General features: G+C 50.9%; 1 protein-coding gene across 1 annotated transcript in view; it reads left to right on the forward strand.

Annotated features, from left to right (window-relative positions):
- The window catches only part of LOC122176147 (dynein axonemal assembly factor 8-like), a 76,753-nt gene extending 64,249 nt beyond the window's left edge, over positions 1-12,504 (forward strand). Inside the window, exons 23-28 of the mRNA XM_042864459.1 lie at positions 3,140-3,234; positions 4,254-4,374; positions 6,213-6,427; positions 7,972-8,057; positions 11,286-11,355; positions 12,162-12,504. Of these exons, the coding sequence (XP_042720393.1) occupies positions 3,140-3,234; positions 4,254-4,374; positions 6,213-6,427; positions 7,972-8,057; positions 11,286-11,355; positions 12,162-12,239 (665 nt within the window). The 3' untranslated portion in view covers positions 12,240-12,504. The remainder of the gene's footprint in view (positions 1-3,139; positions 3,235-4,253; positions 4,375-6,212; positions 6,428-7,971; positions 8,058-11,285; positions 11,356-12,161) is intronic.
- Positions 12,505-16,451: the final 3,947 nt, after the last annotated feature.

Below are 16,451 nucleotides of genomic sequence, written 5' to 3' on the forward strand. Positions count from 1 at the left end.
TCTCTTCCTGGTAACTATATAACTCGCTAGCCATCTCTCACAGAGGGATAAAAGACTCCAGGATACCAAGTTCCTGTAGTGTCTCAAAACATTAATGGCTGGGTAGAGGAAGGCGATCAAAAATTACTCCCACCAAGGAGAGCAGGTAAACTCAGCTGTTTTCCATTCTGAGAGGCTCTTGCCAGCTGGCACGTCAGCTAGTCAGCATCCTTGATGCTGAACCAGCCACAGTTCCTCCACCAGCAGCAGGAGGAACGAGGATGCTGCCATGATTGGAACGGGAAACAGCTGAGAGTGCAGGTGAAGGATGGGAGAATGAGAAGGACTGCTGAAGAGAACCAAGGATATCATAATGGGGGATCTGGGCTGTTTCGATAAGGAGGAGGAAGGATGTCATTCAGAAATTCATAAGGAATTAAGCGTTATTAATTGACAGCTCATTAGTAGTTTGTTTTTCTCAATATTGTGCTGGATGTAGTTAAAGGAGTATAAAAATAACACGATCAATAATTTCCATAAAAACAGTTGAGCTAGCAGAGACTGGATGCTTTTGGTTTCCAAAAGAACTTTCCTGTCAAGATCCACTGGATTAATTGGTGCTCCCTATTACACTCTGTATTGTACTCCCTCTTTTTGTCCATATGGTGGTCTTCCGAGGAGAACTCACAATCAAGAGCCCACCACATGTAGCTGTGGGAAGAGAATCAACTTCTTGATGTAGAGTTACTTTTTGTCAGATACAATCATAGTCCTTAGGACCAAGACTAAACCGAAGGAGATCTCCCACCACAATTACTCATAGGTTCTCATTTGTGGGAGTGACAGAAGGGCAGGTCTACCTACATAAGAGATGCTCGAGGCTTCTCAGCCAGTACTTTTCCACTATACCCCTGCTTCTTTTGCTCTTAAGATTAATGGATTGTCTTCCTGGGTTGCCTTGAGAATGAGAACTCATCAGTTATGGGTAATATATACCCCAACTTAATATACCCACGCAACACCTGGAGCTTCCCTAGCATAATTCTTCTAAAGATTAGTTTATATCAGCAAGGGAAGCTGACTCTCAGCCTGTCTCTCACTGGGAGGTTACAGAGAGCTGTGTGTTAAGGAAGGCCTCGGATGTTTTCTGAGAGATTCCCTTCAGATCCCTGCTTCCTTCCATGACTGGGCTACGCACAGAACTGAGCTGGTTGGCTCCCACCTGCCTGCAGAGACCAGACTGTGCATTAGCATCCCAGCTCTGCGCGTGGCTCACAAAGCCTTAATTGCACACATTCAAGGAAAACGGTTGCAGCTGTAGCTTATGCACACAGCAACTCAAACCCATGAATCTGATCCAGCTGCTACGCCAAGGAGGAGCCTGTCCTTAAGGACCCTCAATGCCTCGCATCTCCTAGAGTTTGTCCTCCAAAAAGGAAGAAATATTTGTGTCCAAGTTAAGCAGGAAACGTCGTCAGTGCACAAGTGGTCATCTGGGGGACAGTGGAAGAGCTGCTTTCCTCGCAGGGAGTGCCGTGTTTCTTTGGTTTTGCTCCAGCTGAGGAAGGTCTCTAGCCTGTGCCGTTGTGCTGAAGTGCAGCAAACTCCAGCTGTGTTTCCTCTGGAAGGGACTAGAGAAGTTCTGGTCGGATGAAGGCCAGGCTTGGTGATAACAGTCAAACCAAGTAAAGCAGTTCTAATATTCTGAGGCTCAGATGTAGAGGTAACCCTGCATTCCTTCCATCTCTCCGGTGTGTTATGAAATCACTGTGCAGTGCTTTTTCTCGAGCCCAAAGAGCTTCTTATACAGCATTACACCTTGAGAAAAGTAAGAGTAAAACGTTGCTAAGAGTAGCACTGGGAACATTTGTGTCCCCTTTGTAATGGCACCAGTGATTTAAACAGGGAAGGTTTGACACAGAGGTACATAAAGCACACAGCATGACTTATACACCAGTGACATATACAATCTCAGGGCTGTAAACTACTGTTAAGCACTCTGGCTATGTGATCTTAGAATTATGGCTGCCCACGCAGGGCTGAGTGCTCTAGGAGTTGTAAGGCACCATTTTTTTTAAATGCACAGTTTGCAGAAGTGATAATATTTCAGAATAGATTTGCCTTTTGTGTATTTGTATCCCAGCAGTGTGGATCCATGCCGGCACGCTGACAGTCTGTCTGAACTCCGCTTATTTAGAAATAGCTTTTCCTTCTCAAACGTTTTCCACTCACAAACCTCAAAACCTTCCGAGCAGTGGTTTCTAACACTGTAACTTTATGGAGAAATACTCAGCTGCTGAGCTGGAGGGACCTGTAAGTCACTGAGTTCTGTTAATCTATTTCCTCTCATAAGCATTCACCCGAATTTGGGTTGCTGTTAAAGAACTTCTCAGCTGGAAATTTTCATACGCTTTCGATTCTAAATGCAGTCATGCACAGATTGTATCTGTTTGCTCTTGTGCCAGTGCATGTACTGTAAGTAGTTTTCCCTTCTCTGACCTCTTCACCTCGCTGTATTCCTTCTTAGCTTTGTGTTACGTTGGGTTAATCAGGCAGAGGGCTTTAGTTCAGACTCTTCAGATGATTCCCCGCTCCTTCTCTGACCTTCACATTCATTTTTCGTACCTCTTCCAGTCTCAGTCTGCTTTTCAGGACTACAGGTGAACGGTGCAATGCACTGCTGTCAGTAGTGTCTCATACTAATCTTCTTTCTTTTGCTCTGTTGTACAGGAGTCACCAACATGGTAGGGGCTTACATTATTCTAATGAAGTACAGCTGGTTTTAGTAACCCGTAGCTCCGTTCAACACGACTAGCCTGACATGATCCAAGAGCATGGGGAGAACAGGGGGTTAGAGGTGGTGTTTACTGACTCCTTAATGTGATTCCCTTGACTACACTGTTAGGAAATAGAGAGAGCCTTATTTACGTGGAGGACAAGGTGAGTGATAATGGAGCAGAATCAAAATACCAAAAGCGCAATGGAATTATTCTAAATATAATGGTTTTAAATGTTTGCTATTACTATACAGAACAGCTGGCCTTTAAAGCAATTACTTCAGTAAGTTGCACGCCATCAATCTTTCAGGGGGATGAGTGCGAGTCCAGAGAATGTTTAATTCATGCCCTGAAAGAATCTTCTCATTGTATTTATCTCTCAGGCTCCAAATCCTACCAAATATCTGTGCGGGACATGAAGCTGTTTTTCCCAGAAGGTCTGTGCTGCGCCGAGTGTCAGACACTGCAGGAGGAAGAGGTAGGATTCTGCCCTTTTCTGAAGGGTCTCCTGCTGTGTCAGAGCCATGGCTTTGGTCCTGCTAGCCCTTGATTTCCTTCCTCTTACACTTTAGATAATGCTTTCTTGCTGTGTTTCACCGGCTGCCGAGATTTCCTTCTCCTCTGGATGTCCCTGCCACGATGTGCTAACTTTGTATTGACCCAGACAGTCTCAGAGGAAAAGTGCTTTTTCAGATGCATTTGTTCAGTGACCTGTGCTATAAATTCAGGAAGGCTCAGGGCTGTTGCTTTAGAAGCCAAGTTCCTACACTGAGCCAGCATCGCTTTGGAAGCAGGTCATGGGGAACAACACCACCATCACCCATGATAGTTTAGGCACAGCTGACCCACAGGCTGATTGTTACCAGCTTTTCACACGTAGCGTTCAGCAACTGAGATGAAGTGAGACAGCTAATAAAAGGACTCGCTGGCTGCTGAACGTTTCCCATGTGTGCACATGCTCCTGGCGTGCAGCACTGCCCCATGGTGTGAGAAGGGTACTGGCCCACATAACTGAGGTTTGCCCACAAAGGGATGGGATCAAGTAGCAGGCCCCCCTTTGAAGAGCTCCACGATGTGGACATCCTTCCTCTGTGACTCAGTCTAGAATATCAGGACTGCACTGTCCTGGGACGCATGGCTGTGACAATTTGTTCCATGACAGAAGGGAGCTGCTACACACTACTTAGGCACTGGGTAAAGACTTGGGGTCCTTGAGTCTCTGGCCTTGAACAGCTGGGAATGGAGACCTTAGAAAGATGTCTGCATGCAAGATACCACAGTTAGTTAAGTCCCAGTAAGAAAGAATGCGTGCAAAATGTTCTTTTATCTCCAGACAACCAGGTGTTTTCTAGGCTGGTAATTACAGGAGCACACAGCACCAACAAAACCTTCACAGCTTGTCTGAATCAATACTTGAGAAGTGCTGTCCTTCCTGATTAGGTGACAGTGCTCACATGACTTGCCTCTCTCTCTCTCCCCTCCCCTTGCTTCCTGCAGATCTATAACCTGAAATGTGACCCCATAGTCAGTGTGGAAATCAGCAAGCAGCGCAAAATCATAAAAGGTGGAACAGGAGGGAAGCTCAGTTTGCTGGGCTCTGGGCAACCACGCGATCTTGGTAAGGAAATGCATAACTCTTGTTGTAGATTGAGGCTGTTGTTGATTAATTGGATGGCAAGACAAACCATCTGGTGGCAGCAAGATTTGGTATTGACGTCCTTTCAGAAGGGAGCGACAACTCTGAGCTACAACAAACAGCTCTGGTGGAGTCCAGCCAGTTGACTCTTTGCCTGCTGGGCCTTTCTGTCACCACTTCTTTTATGGGTTTAAACATAGGGCTGATGAGAAGTGCTGATCTTGTCACCAGCAGAAGAAAAAGCACTGTCAGCACAGATAACATAAGCAACAGCTGAACTATTACTGTGTGTTTCGCCACAGTGGTTTGCGTGTCCATTCAAAGCTCAGGAGTGACCAAGGCACCGCAGTGATGAGCAACAGGGAGGCCTTTTGTTCTGGGTGTAAATAAGCAGCAGTTTGTGCATGGAGTGCTTTTGGCAGCATGGGATTCCATCTCTTGGGAGCGGGTCTGAGATCTCGTTGGGTTCCCACTAGCTGCTGGATGTCTGCCAGCTGAAAAGAACTTCCAGTTACTGCTGGTCTGAGTTTGTTTTCGAGTCAGAACTTCAGCAGCAGGCCTGTCAGCTCCCTCAGATGTTGGTAGTTTCTCTGGTTCTTTTCTGCTGACTGTTCTTGATAGGTGTGAATACGATGCAGGTTGTGATGCTCTGCCTTTTATTGCCAGGAGATGTAACTCTTATATAGATGCTTCCGTGTTGGGATCCTGTGGGCTGATCCCAAGCCTTTATACCAAAGTGGTGACCAGGCAAAGTATCCCTGTGGTACTTACAGGGAGCAAAAGTGTCTGGAATTGGGTCCTCTGAAGGAGGAATTATCAGTAGGTTCTTTCCATTGCCTTCTGTTGGCTCTGGGCTGTGCCCTGCACATACTTCATGATCCTAGCAAATGATCCTCACCTGAGTAAGGCCATATCTCCTCCTTTTCTTGTGCTCCACACTGATACATCAGAGGTTGGCTGTGTGAAGGTTTAAGACTAAACTGTTGGCTGGGCTGAGGTCTATCCTGCAACATTTCTGCCATTCCTAAGCCACTGTATGAACCCTGAAACAAGAGTAATAACAACACTGCAGAGCTGCTTGTGGAAATAGCGTGAGTGTTCTGCAGGTTCTGTATGGCTCAATCTGGGAAGCAGATCTCAAAGTATGTGCCCTCAATTTCCTGCTTTGTGAGAATCTCTTTGCTTTGAAGATTTCTGAGCAGAGTGAAAAGGAAACCAGTGTACAGCCCTGATGTGTTTGTGTCTCAGAAAATGTTTTTCAAAGAGCTACTGTCCTGGAAAAGCAAGCACACGTGATGCCTGGGCTGTCAGGCACAATACAGTGAGTGCTGCCAGCAAGCCAGACACATCATTCACTTCGTGGCCTCCTCTTGGACGCTAGAGGTAGCTCTTGCACACGAGGAAACGTCTCCTTTTGGCAAATAATGATCACAAAGCCTAACGGACAGACAGATTTATCGTGGGGAAAATATGAAGTGCATTAAATCTTATGTATGTTGCTGAGAATTACACTTTGGATTATGAAAGCAGCTGGATTAACAGATTTCTTTGCTTGGGAGAAAGTAAGTGGAATAACACCTCCCATAGCAAACCAACAGCTGTCCTTGCCTGACTCCTGGAATGGGGTCACTCCTGCTGCCTGGTGATCTCCAGATACACGCAGGCACACAGCACTTTGGGATGAGCAGCCACACCTGCAAACATCCCAAATGACATAATAATGCCTCTGGTCTCCTGCTTACATGTTTGTGGTGGTGAGGGTTAGCAGTGGAAGGGGGTCGATGTAAAGCATCTGCTGTGTTTTCATCTTTTCCCATCAGATCGGCCGCTGCTCGGTAACCTCTGCCAAACCACCTGCCTCATCCTGCCGGCGATAATCCTCCGGGGCTCAGACCCCCCTTATGTTGAACTGCTCCATCAGCTCACTGGCAAAGGTTTCACGGTGACTGGAGTACGCCTCACTGTGCTGGATGCACCACAGGCTCACTGCATCTCAGAGATACTGAGCAGAGCCAAGTGCGGGGTGGCAGCAAAGGTATGGAGTCTGGATTTACACTTTGCTTCCTTCCCCGTGGAAGAAGAGCCATTTGATGCAGTGCTGTTCTAGCTCTGGGTAAACCAGCTTTAGCACAGCACTGCAGTCTGATCTCTTATGCACTAGTAAGTAATTTGGGCAGTGTGCCTTGCCAGCTTCTCCCTACTTTGTGTTCCTGTATCTCCATTAACTCACAGACACCTGAACTTGACATCGTGATGTGCAAACATAACCTTACTGTGAATGCTACATCCCCTTTAGACATTTTCTTCCATTCACCTCACAGTGCACAGTTGCTGCTGTTATGTATGTTCTGCTGTTGTATCTTGTCTTGTTCTTCCCGATAAATACCGTTTCTATTTCCTTTTCTGTAATCACACTCCATTAATCCTCCTCTACGATGCTAAATAACCCTTCTGCTTTTTGGACGGTGCCCTGGAGTTCTGGGCAGAGATTTCATTTCATCTCTCGTTCCGCTGGTGATGACAACTCGCACTGCAGTCCAGCATGGGGTTTAAGCAAGTGCTCACGGGGTGTAAGCACAAGGTTTGCTTCTGGAGTGAGCCAGTACTTTGCTTTACAGCAGTGCAGCATCACCCCAGAGCTGTTTTTCTCTTTATGCCTGGTATAAGATAAACCCACCATTTCAGGAACCTTGCTAGAGCAAAGCAGTAAGGGGAAATGTGCAAGAAAACATTGTCAGGAGCAGACAGTAATCAACAGGGGGAGCTACTTAAACTGGCAGTAGCAATCAACAAAGGGCTGTCAGAGGCATGCAGCAGCTCCAGTGAAGAAATAAAATCATTTCAGTTTCCAGCCCATCAGTACTTATGAGTGTCTTAGGTGCAACCTATAATAAAGCAGGTAAGATCTTTTCAGGTTGTGATTTTTGAAACTGACAGCATCCCTTTGAAGTACATCTGTACAGAATAGCAATTACATCCAGCATCCAATTAGTCTGAGCACTGCTTTCTCCCCCTGCAGCTCCCCCGAGGATGCCGTCCCTGCGCACATCTCTCCAGGAAGGACAAAGCCCAGGGGTGTGTGGGAAGGAGAGGGCAGCACGGCCCTGCTCCCCTGCTGGCCATGCAAACACGTCCTCCTGTCAGAGATGAATGGCTGTGGGCAGAGCTGGCATGCATCCACCAGGGACTGGCACTGCTGAGCCAAAGGCAAACGTTTACAGCATCTGCTTTCCCTTGCCAGCAGGGCGATGGGCTCCTCCAAGTGAGGAGTGTTTCTGCTGCGGTGTCTCAGGCATTTGCAGTTATGTCCACGTTCCTGCTTCCAGCAGAATTAGTGACTGAGTATCACACCCAAGACCCAGCTTATTTTCACTCTGAGAGGAGAGAGCAGCAATAACAGCATGCCATAGGAAGGGGTGAACCGCCAGTTCAGACGTGATACTCCTTCAGCGTGAGCCTCTGCTGCTCTCCTTCCTCCCCTCACACAGCAGTTATCTCTGCTGTCAGCAGCTCATCAGTGAGGCTTACAGCCTTATCTAAGCAGAAAGCAAACCAAGGCTGTGCTCTTCTCTCTCTCAGTGCTCCCTCTTAATGGATGGTTTGTGCCTGGTGGTAGCAGCAGAGCGAGACAGCGCAGTCATTGGCTTCGACTCCCTGCTGGACAGGTAAGTGAGGTACAATAACACTTTAACAGCACTTTTTCACCACTGCCTCATTTCTCTACCAGAGGGCGTGTGATCCAAACCAGGACAGCTGGCTGCTCTGTAATTCACTTGTGGTTTGGACTCCCACAGTGTTCGGTGCCACTCAAAGGCAACGTGTTCCTCTGAAGGAAGGCACGTCACAGGCACAAGGGATGGTTGGGCTAAGTGGTCCTAGTTATCTTTCCAGCCTCAATGATTCTATGATTGTTTTAAGCCATGTTGTTTTCAACGTACCGACACGTCAGAGTGCTCCTTAGGCTGAAGTCACGCTCAGGATGCTAGATAGTGAGGTGTATGCTTTGTTAAGGGCTCAGAGTGTCTGTAAGGCTTGGCAGCATGGTTCCAAAATGCAGGGAATTCTCTGAGATAAGGGCTCACGTTGGGAATAGACCTGCTGAATCAATACAATTCCTAGGAGAAATATCTTAGCAGATTCTGTTTGCTATGAAGAAAAAAAAATTGTTTAAAATAAACGCCAGAGAGCAAAATCAGAAATCAGCCTCGTGAATAAATCACCAGAAATGCTGGATTTATGAGCCTGATAAAACAAACAGAACTCCTCTACAGGGACTGATTAGTGAAGCAGGCTGATTATCAGGCCAATTAACCCACTGCTTCCCAGAGGGAAAGTTTCCATGCACAGGGGGTGGTATTTAGGAACCAAGAGAGCCGCCAGGAGCCCCAGAGATCACTGCTGAGGAGGTTCTAGGAGAGGGCTGTCAGTGGGGCCAGGAGGCAGCACAGCATCCCCCACCTCTTTGTTTTGCTGTCGGAGTCTGGGTGCGACCTGCAGCACAGCACTTCTGCCTGCTGTAGGTTTACCTTGGCCTGTTGATGTGTGCGTGCATCCTGGAGGCACTCCCACGGGGCAGGAGCTGCTCTGCCATCAGCCCTGCTGCCAGAACTCGTGCAACCATTTGAAACCAGTTCTACAAAAATACTCTTTGTTCTGGATGGTGCTGGTGGAAGGGAGGGGCAGCGGGGTGTTGCGCAGGGCTGGGAGGTGGAGAGGCACAGATCCTTGGCTAGATCAGCTCCAGCCAGCAGTGCCCTGCTCCACCGTTAGCCATCAGATGGCTTAAAGTCAGCTTTACAAACGTCTCTGCGAGCCAACCTGACTGAAGCGGTGTCTCACAAGGACACTTCATGCTAAGGCATCTTCACTGCCTAGTTTATAAACATTTCAGAGTAACATCTGAGGTTAATTGCACTTATGCCTCCATCAGCAGGAGCCACGTGACCTCTCCTGCACTGAATACATCACCACGTATCTGTATCACTGCTGTGGCCCAGGATCCCAGTACCTGCCCTGGCTCTGCTGCGCTGCTGAAGCACTGCAGTGAGGGAGGTTATTTTCCTGCCCTGGGATCCGGTTCACAGCTGAGCCACGTCACTTAGGCACTGTGCCATGGGGAGAGACACGGCCATCCGTGGGGATGTGAGGGCAGAGCAGGGCTGTGATGAGAAGGAATCAGGCGCTGAAGGAACAAAGCAGGCTTGGCTAGTGCAGCTGCTTGTTCTGAGCCTGCTGGAGCTCTGCTGTGCCAGCTCTGTCTGTGGCACGTGAAGAGGACACTCGGAGGATGCGCCGTGAGGAGCAGTTCCTTAAGGGCAGCTGCAGGCTCTCGTAACTGTGTGGTGGTGTTCAGCAGCAGCAGCACCCACCCTGTGCGCTCTGCCCATTCTCTGGGTGTCTGTGAAGGGCTTCTTTCCGCACCAAAGTGCAGGAAGAACACAGGAGGGGACAGCTTACACAGGTGGGGGCACAAAAGCAGTCTGTGAGCTTGGTTGACTGCAAAGAGCGGAGCCAGAGTGAGATGTAGGAGGATGCCAAGGGCAATTTGCAGAGCAGTGGAGTCAGGTGTTTGGAAGAGGTGAGGGGAAGGGAACCACAGCCTTGGAACAGTGGGACCAGGGCAGATCCTGGGGGAGGAAGTGACACAATCCTACCTACAGACAAGGAAAACAGATGGGAGAGTTGCCTTTCTAGTTCTGCCAGCACTCAGATGCCTAGGTCTCCATTAGAAAGCATTTGAATTTCCCCTGTCATAACTTGTTTTTAAAGCCAGATTTCCTAGCTGCAGGGTGGCAGAGGGAAGAATTTACAAGCAGGCTCAAAGCAACAACTTGGAGAAAGGCTCTGCTTGGTGTGCGTGGCAAACCACATGTAGTCACCTTAATAAGAGATGCTGTTTTATAGTGACCACAGTAGAAATTACTCCTTTGTGGTTGTCTGAGCTCTCATAAAGCACTTCCAGGTGCTGGTAAGATTGCTGGGACCCATCTGTGTTGTGTAGGGTCCCCAGGAATTCAGCTGGCTTGTGTTGTGCTGAGCTCCATCAGCAATGCTGGCCTGAAGCACACCCAAACCCTGGCTGCAGGGGAAGAAAATCAGAGTGCAGGCAATCAGAGCCAGCTCCAAGTGCAGAGGAACTTAGCTGGATGTTGTGCTGTCTGCTGAAACGTTCTTACCAAGTGTTAATTGCTGTTAGCAGGGAGCGATGTTATCCCTATAGGAGGCTCGTCTCTGGGAGGCTTTGGAGGGAAAGGAGGTTTAGAAATCAAAAGAGGAACGTGCAGGATGTGAAATCCTGGGGCTGATGGAAACCACTGGAGGGAAAACTGTTGCCGAGTGCAGGAGCTGGGTGTGGGGGCAGGGAGCTGGAAGCACTTCCAGGGGCTGAAGGCTGTGCCCGTGCATGGGGTTGGCTAGGAAAGCAATTTTGAGCTTTGTGTCGTGCCTTGAGATGTCTCTAATATGTCTTGTGGTCAATTCATGTGATTTAAAGGGGACCAAAGCACGAGGTGAGCAGTGCAGTCCGCCCTGCTGTGAGGGGCAGCACGGGAAGCCTTCAGTGCCTGGGAAAACACATTGGTGGTCTTTGGTGAGCAAAAGGCCCTTGCACAGACCTGGCATATCTGGATGTGTGCGTATTCCCACTGCCCCACAGACCCCATTATGCAACGGGTCATTACTGTTTGTTTGGAGGCTTATATTTTAAGAATCCAAATCCATTTATACAAAGCTTTGTAAAACCCAGGATTTAGCTGTGTAAAGAAGTTCAGTAACAGATGCACGCGGCCAGAGCTGCTGGCACTGAGCGTAGCCCTGCCTAAAGCTGGGTCATCAGCAGTTTCAACAGCTTAGATGGCAAAATAACTCTGCCTTCCCTTTGTCTTTACCCCCAGTGTGCGTTGGCAGAAGCAGTCGGTGCTGGACGTGGCGCAGCATCTCCTCTATCCTCAAAATGAGAAACAGGCAAGTAGAGATGGTTATGGAATAGATGGACCTTTTGTGTCCCTGTGGTGAATGAAGCTTATCCAGAGGGGTCGGATTTTAAAAGAAAATGTCAGTTGGGTTGTGTGGCTCTGGAGGAGCAGCCCAGCTGGCAGAGGAGCAGAGCTCAGACTGAGCCATTCCTGGGGCAGTGCAGGCTGCAGGGCTTCTCCCTGGGGCTGCAGGAAGCACAGCAGTGAGCCCTGGATCTCTTCAAAGGACCCTTTTGCTCCCAGGTCCACAGTGGGTTTGGAAATCACAGAGCCAGGTCTGTGCACCTGGGAATGGCTGCAGCTCAAAAGATGTCCCTAGAAACTGTGTTTGATCCTCTGATCTCTTGCTAACGAGTTTATGAAATGTCAGCCAGGCTTTCCAGGTTACAGCTAATGAGCAACACCATGATATCAGGCAAAGTTCAGAGGGTTAAGTGAGCACAGATTGCAGATCCTCACGGTCTGAGTGGTGTTCACTGGTGGAGCCACGCCATGGGAGAGAAAAGGAACTTCATACTGACTCCCAGTGTGATCTGGGAATAGGAAATAGGATGAGAATTCAGATTTCCAGATGGAGACTGTTACAGCTGTACCTGGGAGAGCTTCTCCCTGCATGCAGCTGGGGATGGGGCCGTGGGGTGGGACCTACCACCATTAGAGGGGCAGAAGAGAGGAGGTAACACCCCGTGGGGGAATCACAGAACCATAGGACAGCTTGGGTGGGAAGGGGTCTGCAGGGAGTTTCTTTGCAATGCACAAAATTCACAGCTCTCCTTTTCCTTCTTGTCTCCTCAGGCTGAAGAGCTGCTCTGTTGTCTTTTTGACTCCCTGACATCTGACAGCACCTTCCGCATTGAATCCCAGAGCTGCTAGCTGCTGGTCACAGCCCCCAGGTAGCCCGTGGGCCAGTGATATTGCAGGGGGTGTCTGTGCAGGTGGGCACAAAGCTGCTTCCAGCCTCCAGGAGCACCAGCTCCTGTTTGTCATTATAATAAATTCTGAAGCATCCTGTTAGATGAATGAGCGTGGTGAAGGATCAGCACCCAGAAACAAATCCTCCTGAACTGCAGCATAATTTCTAATGGAGTGCATTCATGATCTGCTTGTGTTCACGGAGGATTCATCAGACTGGGGTAAAAATCAGGAGGTAAACACGGGGGCAGAGGTTCTCTGCTGTCTCACTCTCAAGCATATCGAGACTCCATGTTCTGATGCTACCGTGGCCTTTGAACTGAAGACAGAACCCCAGTAAATGGCATGCAGATAAAAGGAGGGAGATGGGCTCCCCTGGGAGCTGAGCGTTGAGGGAGGCTGGAAGCTGGGCAGCCCAGCATTCACGTGTCCCTGCTCCCTGGCCCTGCTGCCAGCTGTGTGCCCACCCAGCTGCCCAGGCTGCCTGCTGGGGCCGTGCATCCCCTGGAGAGAAGCTGTGGGCTCTGTGTGCCAGCTGTCCCCATCCCTTGGGGTCCCAGGAGCTGCTGTGACCCAAGGCCTGTGCAGCTCCTGCAGCTCAGTAAGTAGGTCATCTTGCTGCACTCCAGCGCGCTTCTGTCGTGCCTGCGAGCCACACACGGCTTTGAAACAAATGAGAATGAAAAGGATGCTGAGGTGAACCCCATCTGCAAACACAGTGGGAGCCGTGCCTCAGTTTCCCAGTTGTGAAACTGCCTCACGCCTCGGGCACCACAACAGAAATGGGGCAGCACCGGGTGCTTTGGGAGCATCCTCAGTCCTTATTGTAACGCCCGGCTAATGAGGCTCGGCAGGATGCACAGAGCAGGGAAAACGTCATCCTCCAGTATTTCCAAAATGCCAGCATCCCATCGTGGGCTCAGCAGCTGTTCCTGAGCACCCTTCTGCTCTCTGGAGAGCTGCAGGGCCCCATCCTGCTGCCCAGTGCCACAAACAGCTGCAGCTCAGCCGTCCTTCCTGCAAACTGCCCCAGGGCCACCAGGATTTGCTCCTCAGAGCTGAGGAGTGAATTAAGGATGGCTGGAATGAGGAGAAAGGCAGATCCGATTGGAGATTGCCAGCTTTGCAGCTGGCTCCTACTTGCAAACAATCCATTTAGCTTATGAAAGCAAGGAATTGAGTACAAAACCCCCTAGATTGTTTGCTTCCTAGAGAAAGAAAAGAAAAGAAATGGAATTTAGATTAAAAATTATGCAGAATAGCATTAATTCCCCACCCTCCCGTGCCTCCCCTCTAGCTGGAAAACCAGAGCTCATCAGAATTTGGCATTGTTCCGCTGCCAGCATGGAGCTGCCTCAATGGAGGAGATAACATACAGGAGGTGGCACTCGCTGTTAACTCCTTCGGGCCCTGCAGGGCCGTGTCCCCTCCCCACCCTGCACCGGCTGTGGGGAAGCAGAGCTCTCACCTTGTCTCCTTCCATCCTATCTATTCCCACAAAGCTGATGTCCCCGTGCACCAGGCCTGGTTTGTGGCTTTAGGTGATGCCCAGTGCCATCGTGAGTGCAAACAACAAGGAAGAACTCGAAATTAATGAGCAACCGGAGTGCAGTGTTCAGATGTTCCACTTTCACGTCCCCTCTCCACCGTAACTCAGCTGAATGAAGCAGCTCTGCAAGCAGGTGCCACCTGGCATTGAAACACTGAATGTGGGGATTGGATTTGGGCTGGAATGATGTTGGGTTTTTTTTGTAATATTTACATTATTCACCCTCCAGAAAGCAGTTCCTGCCCCAGCCCCTCCCAGAGCTCAGAGGGAGCAGAGCAGAGCTCCCTGCCCAGCTCTGACCCTGCAGCACAGCTGTGCTGTCGCTCTGCTGCTTGCAGCAGCATCTGCACAGTTTTAGGTCATCCTTGCTGCCCAATTCACGTTGCACTGCCAGCAGAGGTGAAGGAGCACACGCTGGCCCTGGAGGCACACGCTGGCCACGGCATTGCCTTCGCCTGCCGGCTACATCCATCCATCCGGGGGCACTGGAGGATGCAGGACTCCACGGGGACGTGGCACGGCACAGAACTGCAGCATCCTGGAGTTGCCGCCTCCCCCACCGACCCAGGCTGAGGCCACGGGGCGGGCAGCAGCCCCTCTTCATCTCATCTCCCCGCGGCATCGCTGCAGCAGGAGCTGCTGGTTAATTGGCACTTGGCAATTCCCCGTGGACAGGGACTGGAGGAGCACAAAGGGCGATTTGTCTGCAGGGCTGCGAGCTTTGATAAAGCAGAGCTGGGGATGACTCAGATGTGGGTAATTAAAGCAGTTGAGGCTCTGGTAGAGATATCGGCTCTGAGCTCCTTCAGCTGCCGGAACTGGGGCGCACCGAGCTGGCAGGGCCACGAGCCGATGGCACCGCTGCTCCCTGAGCCTGAGCGCAGCCCAGCACCCTGCTGGGCACACGGATGGGGCTGGGGGCTGCGTCCTGTGCTGCTCTGTGTGCTGCTGCTCCGGGCTGAGCTGCTGTAGCTGGCAGACTTCGCTGGGTGGGCAGCAGGAAGCGCAGGCCCTCCATCCTTCCTCCATCCTGGCTGCACAGCGGTGCTTGTCCTGCACAGCCCATCAGCCGACACCTAGCTGTCTTGAAGCCTGTCTGGATGTGAGGTGCAGCCCATGGACCCAACCTGGCCTCGTCTCTCCCATTCCTGCCTCGTGCCCGGCGTGGCACTGCTGCACTCCACTCTGTGCTCCTGGGAAAGGCTCCTTGGGAGCCCCTGGGTTGTGGCACAGCCAGGCCGGTCCCACAGGGCTGTGGGAGCTGCACCTCTCCAGCCCAGAGGAGCTGGAAGGAGGGAATGCGAGGAACACAGCTCACTGTTAGCCAGCGCTGGGAGCTGGGCAGCCGGGCAGGTGCAAGGCTGGAGGTGATGGATGCTTCCGTGAGGGGAGTGCTGATGGGCAGCAGGAAGAAGCTCTGTGTGAGGAGGTGCAGCCCCAGGAGAGAGAGCTGAGCTGTGTGTGTATGTGAGCACCCATCCCTGGAGGTGTTTGGGGCTGCGGTGCCTGCTCTGCATCCATCCCTGCTCCATTCCCTTCTCCCTGACTGGAGCTCCACCTATCCATCTGTCCATCTGTCTGCCTGTCCATCCACCTGTCCGTCCATCCATCCATCCATCGACCTGTCTGACATCCGTCCCACCCTCCAGCAGGAGCTGCCTCCTCCAGCACGGGCTCTGCTCTCCCTCAGAGCTGCTCTCCCCCCTCAGCACTCAGCCCTGGGATCCAGGTGGGTGCAGAGGAGCCCCTGCCAGCAGTGGGACGCAGTGCTGCCCGTGCCCCGGCCTTTGCCAATGAGCTGTGGGCCGTGAGGCTGGCCCAAATGCTTGCACCCGTGCTGGACTACGGGGTGCATTTGGAAGCTGAGCAGAGGGGCTGTGCAGCCCTCCCACCTCACCTGTGAGCTTTTGTGCCAAAGTCTCTTTCCATGGCGGTACCTCCAGGGCTGCAAACAATGAACATCCACCTGAAGCGTGCTCTAGAGGTGTTCTGGATGGCTGTAAGCCCCCGAGGTGTTACAGATGGTGTAGGCTGCTTATTAAAGCCCCCATCCCTTCCCATTACATCTCCCATCCCATCCCATCCTGCAGCATCTCCCATCCCTGCCGACATCTCCCAGCTTCGCCAAGGCTGGGATGCAGCTGTTGCCATGGCAACATGGGAGGCCGATGAAGCTGGAGCCCACATTTGAGATGTTTTGGGCTGCGGGGGGGGGGGCTGTGCTGGAGGTGTTCCCTCATCCCCTCATGCCTGCCCTGGGCCTCATTGCACCCTGAAACTTGTCAACCCCCCCAAAAAAAGCCCACTGACAAAGCTCCAATTTTTTTTCAGCCCAAGAATGCTGTTGGAAAAAAAAAAATGTCAATTTTCTACTTTTTTAAGAGGAAAATTTTCAAAACTCATATAATTGCAGCCAGGTTAGGGGTGCCAGCAGCCTCCTGTGTGCCTCTGCCCTGCACCAAAATCCGCCTGAGCCCAAAGGGAGCACCAACGGAGCCTGGGGATGTTCATAGGGCTGCTTCCACTGGGCATGGAGGTGGGGTGGAATGGGATGGAGTGGGATGGGATTGGAGGGATGGGGTGGGGTGGGATGGGATGGGATGGGATGGGATGGGATGAGATTG

This window comes from Lagopus leucura, unplaced genomic scaffold, assembly GCF_019238085.1.
Source record: "Lagopus leucura isolate 7727_CA_CO unplaced genomic scaffold, USGS_WTPT01 Super-Scaffold_760, whole genome shotgun sequence".
Lineage (NCBI taxonomy): Eukaryota > Metazoa > Chordata > Aves > Galliformes > Phasianidae > Lagopus > Lagopus leucura.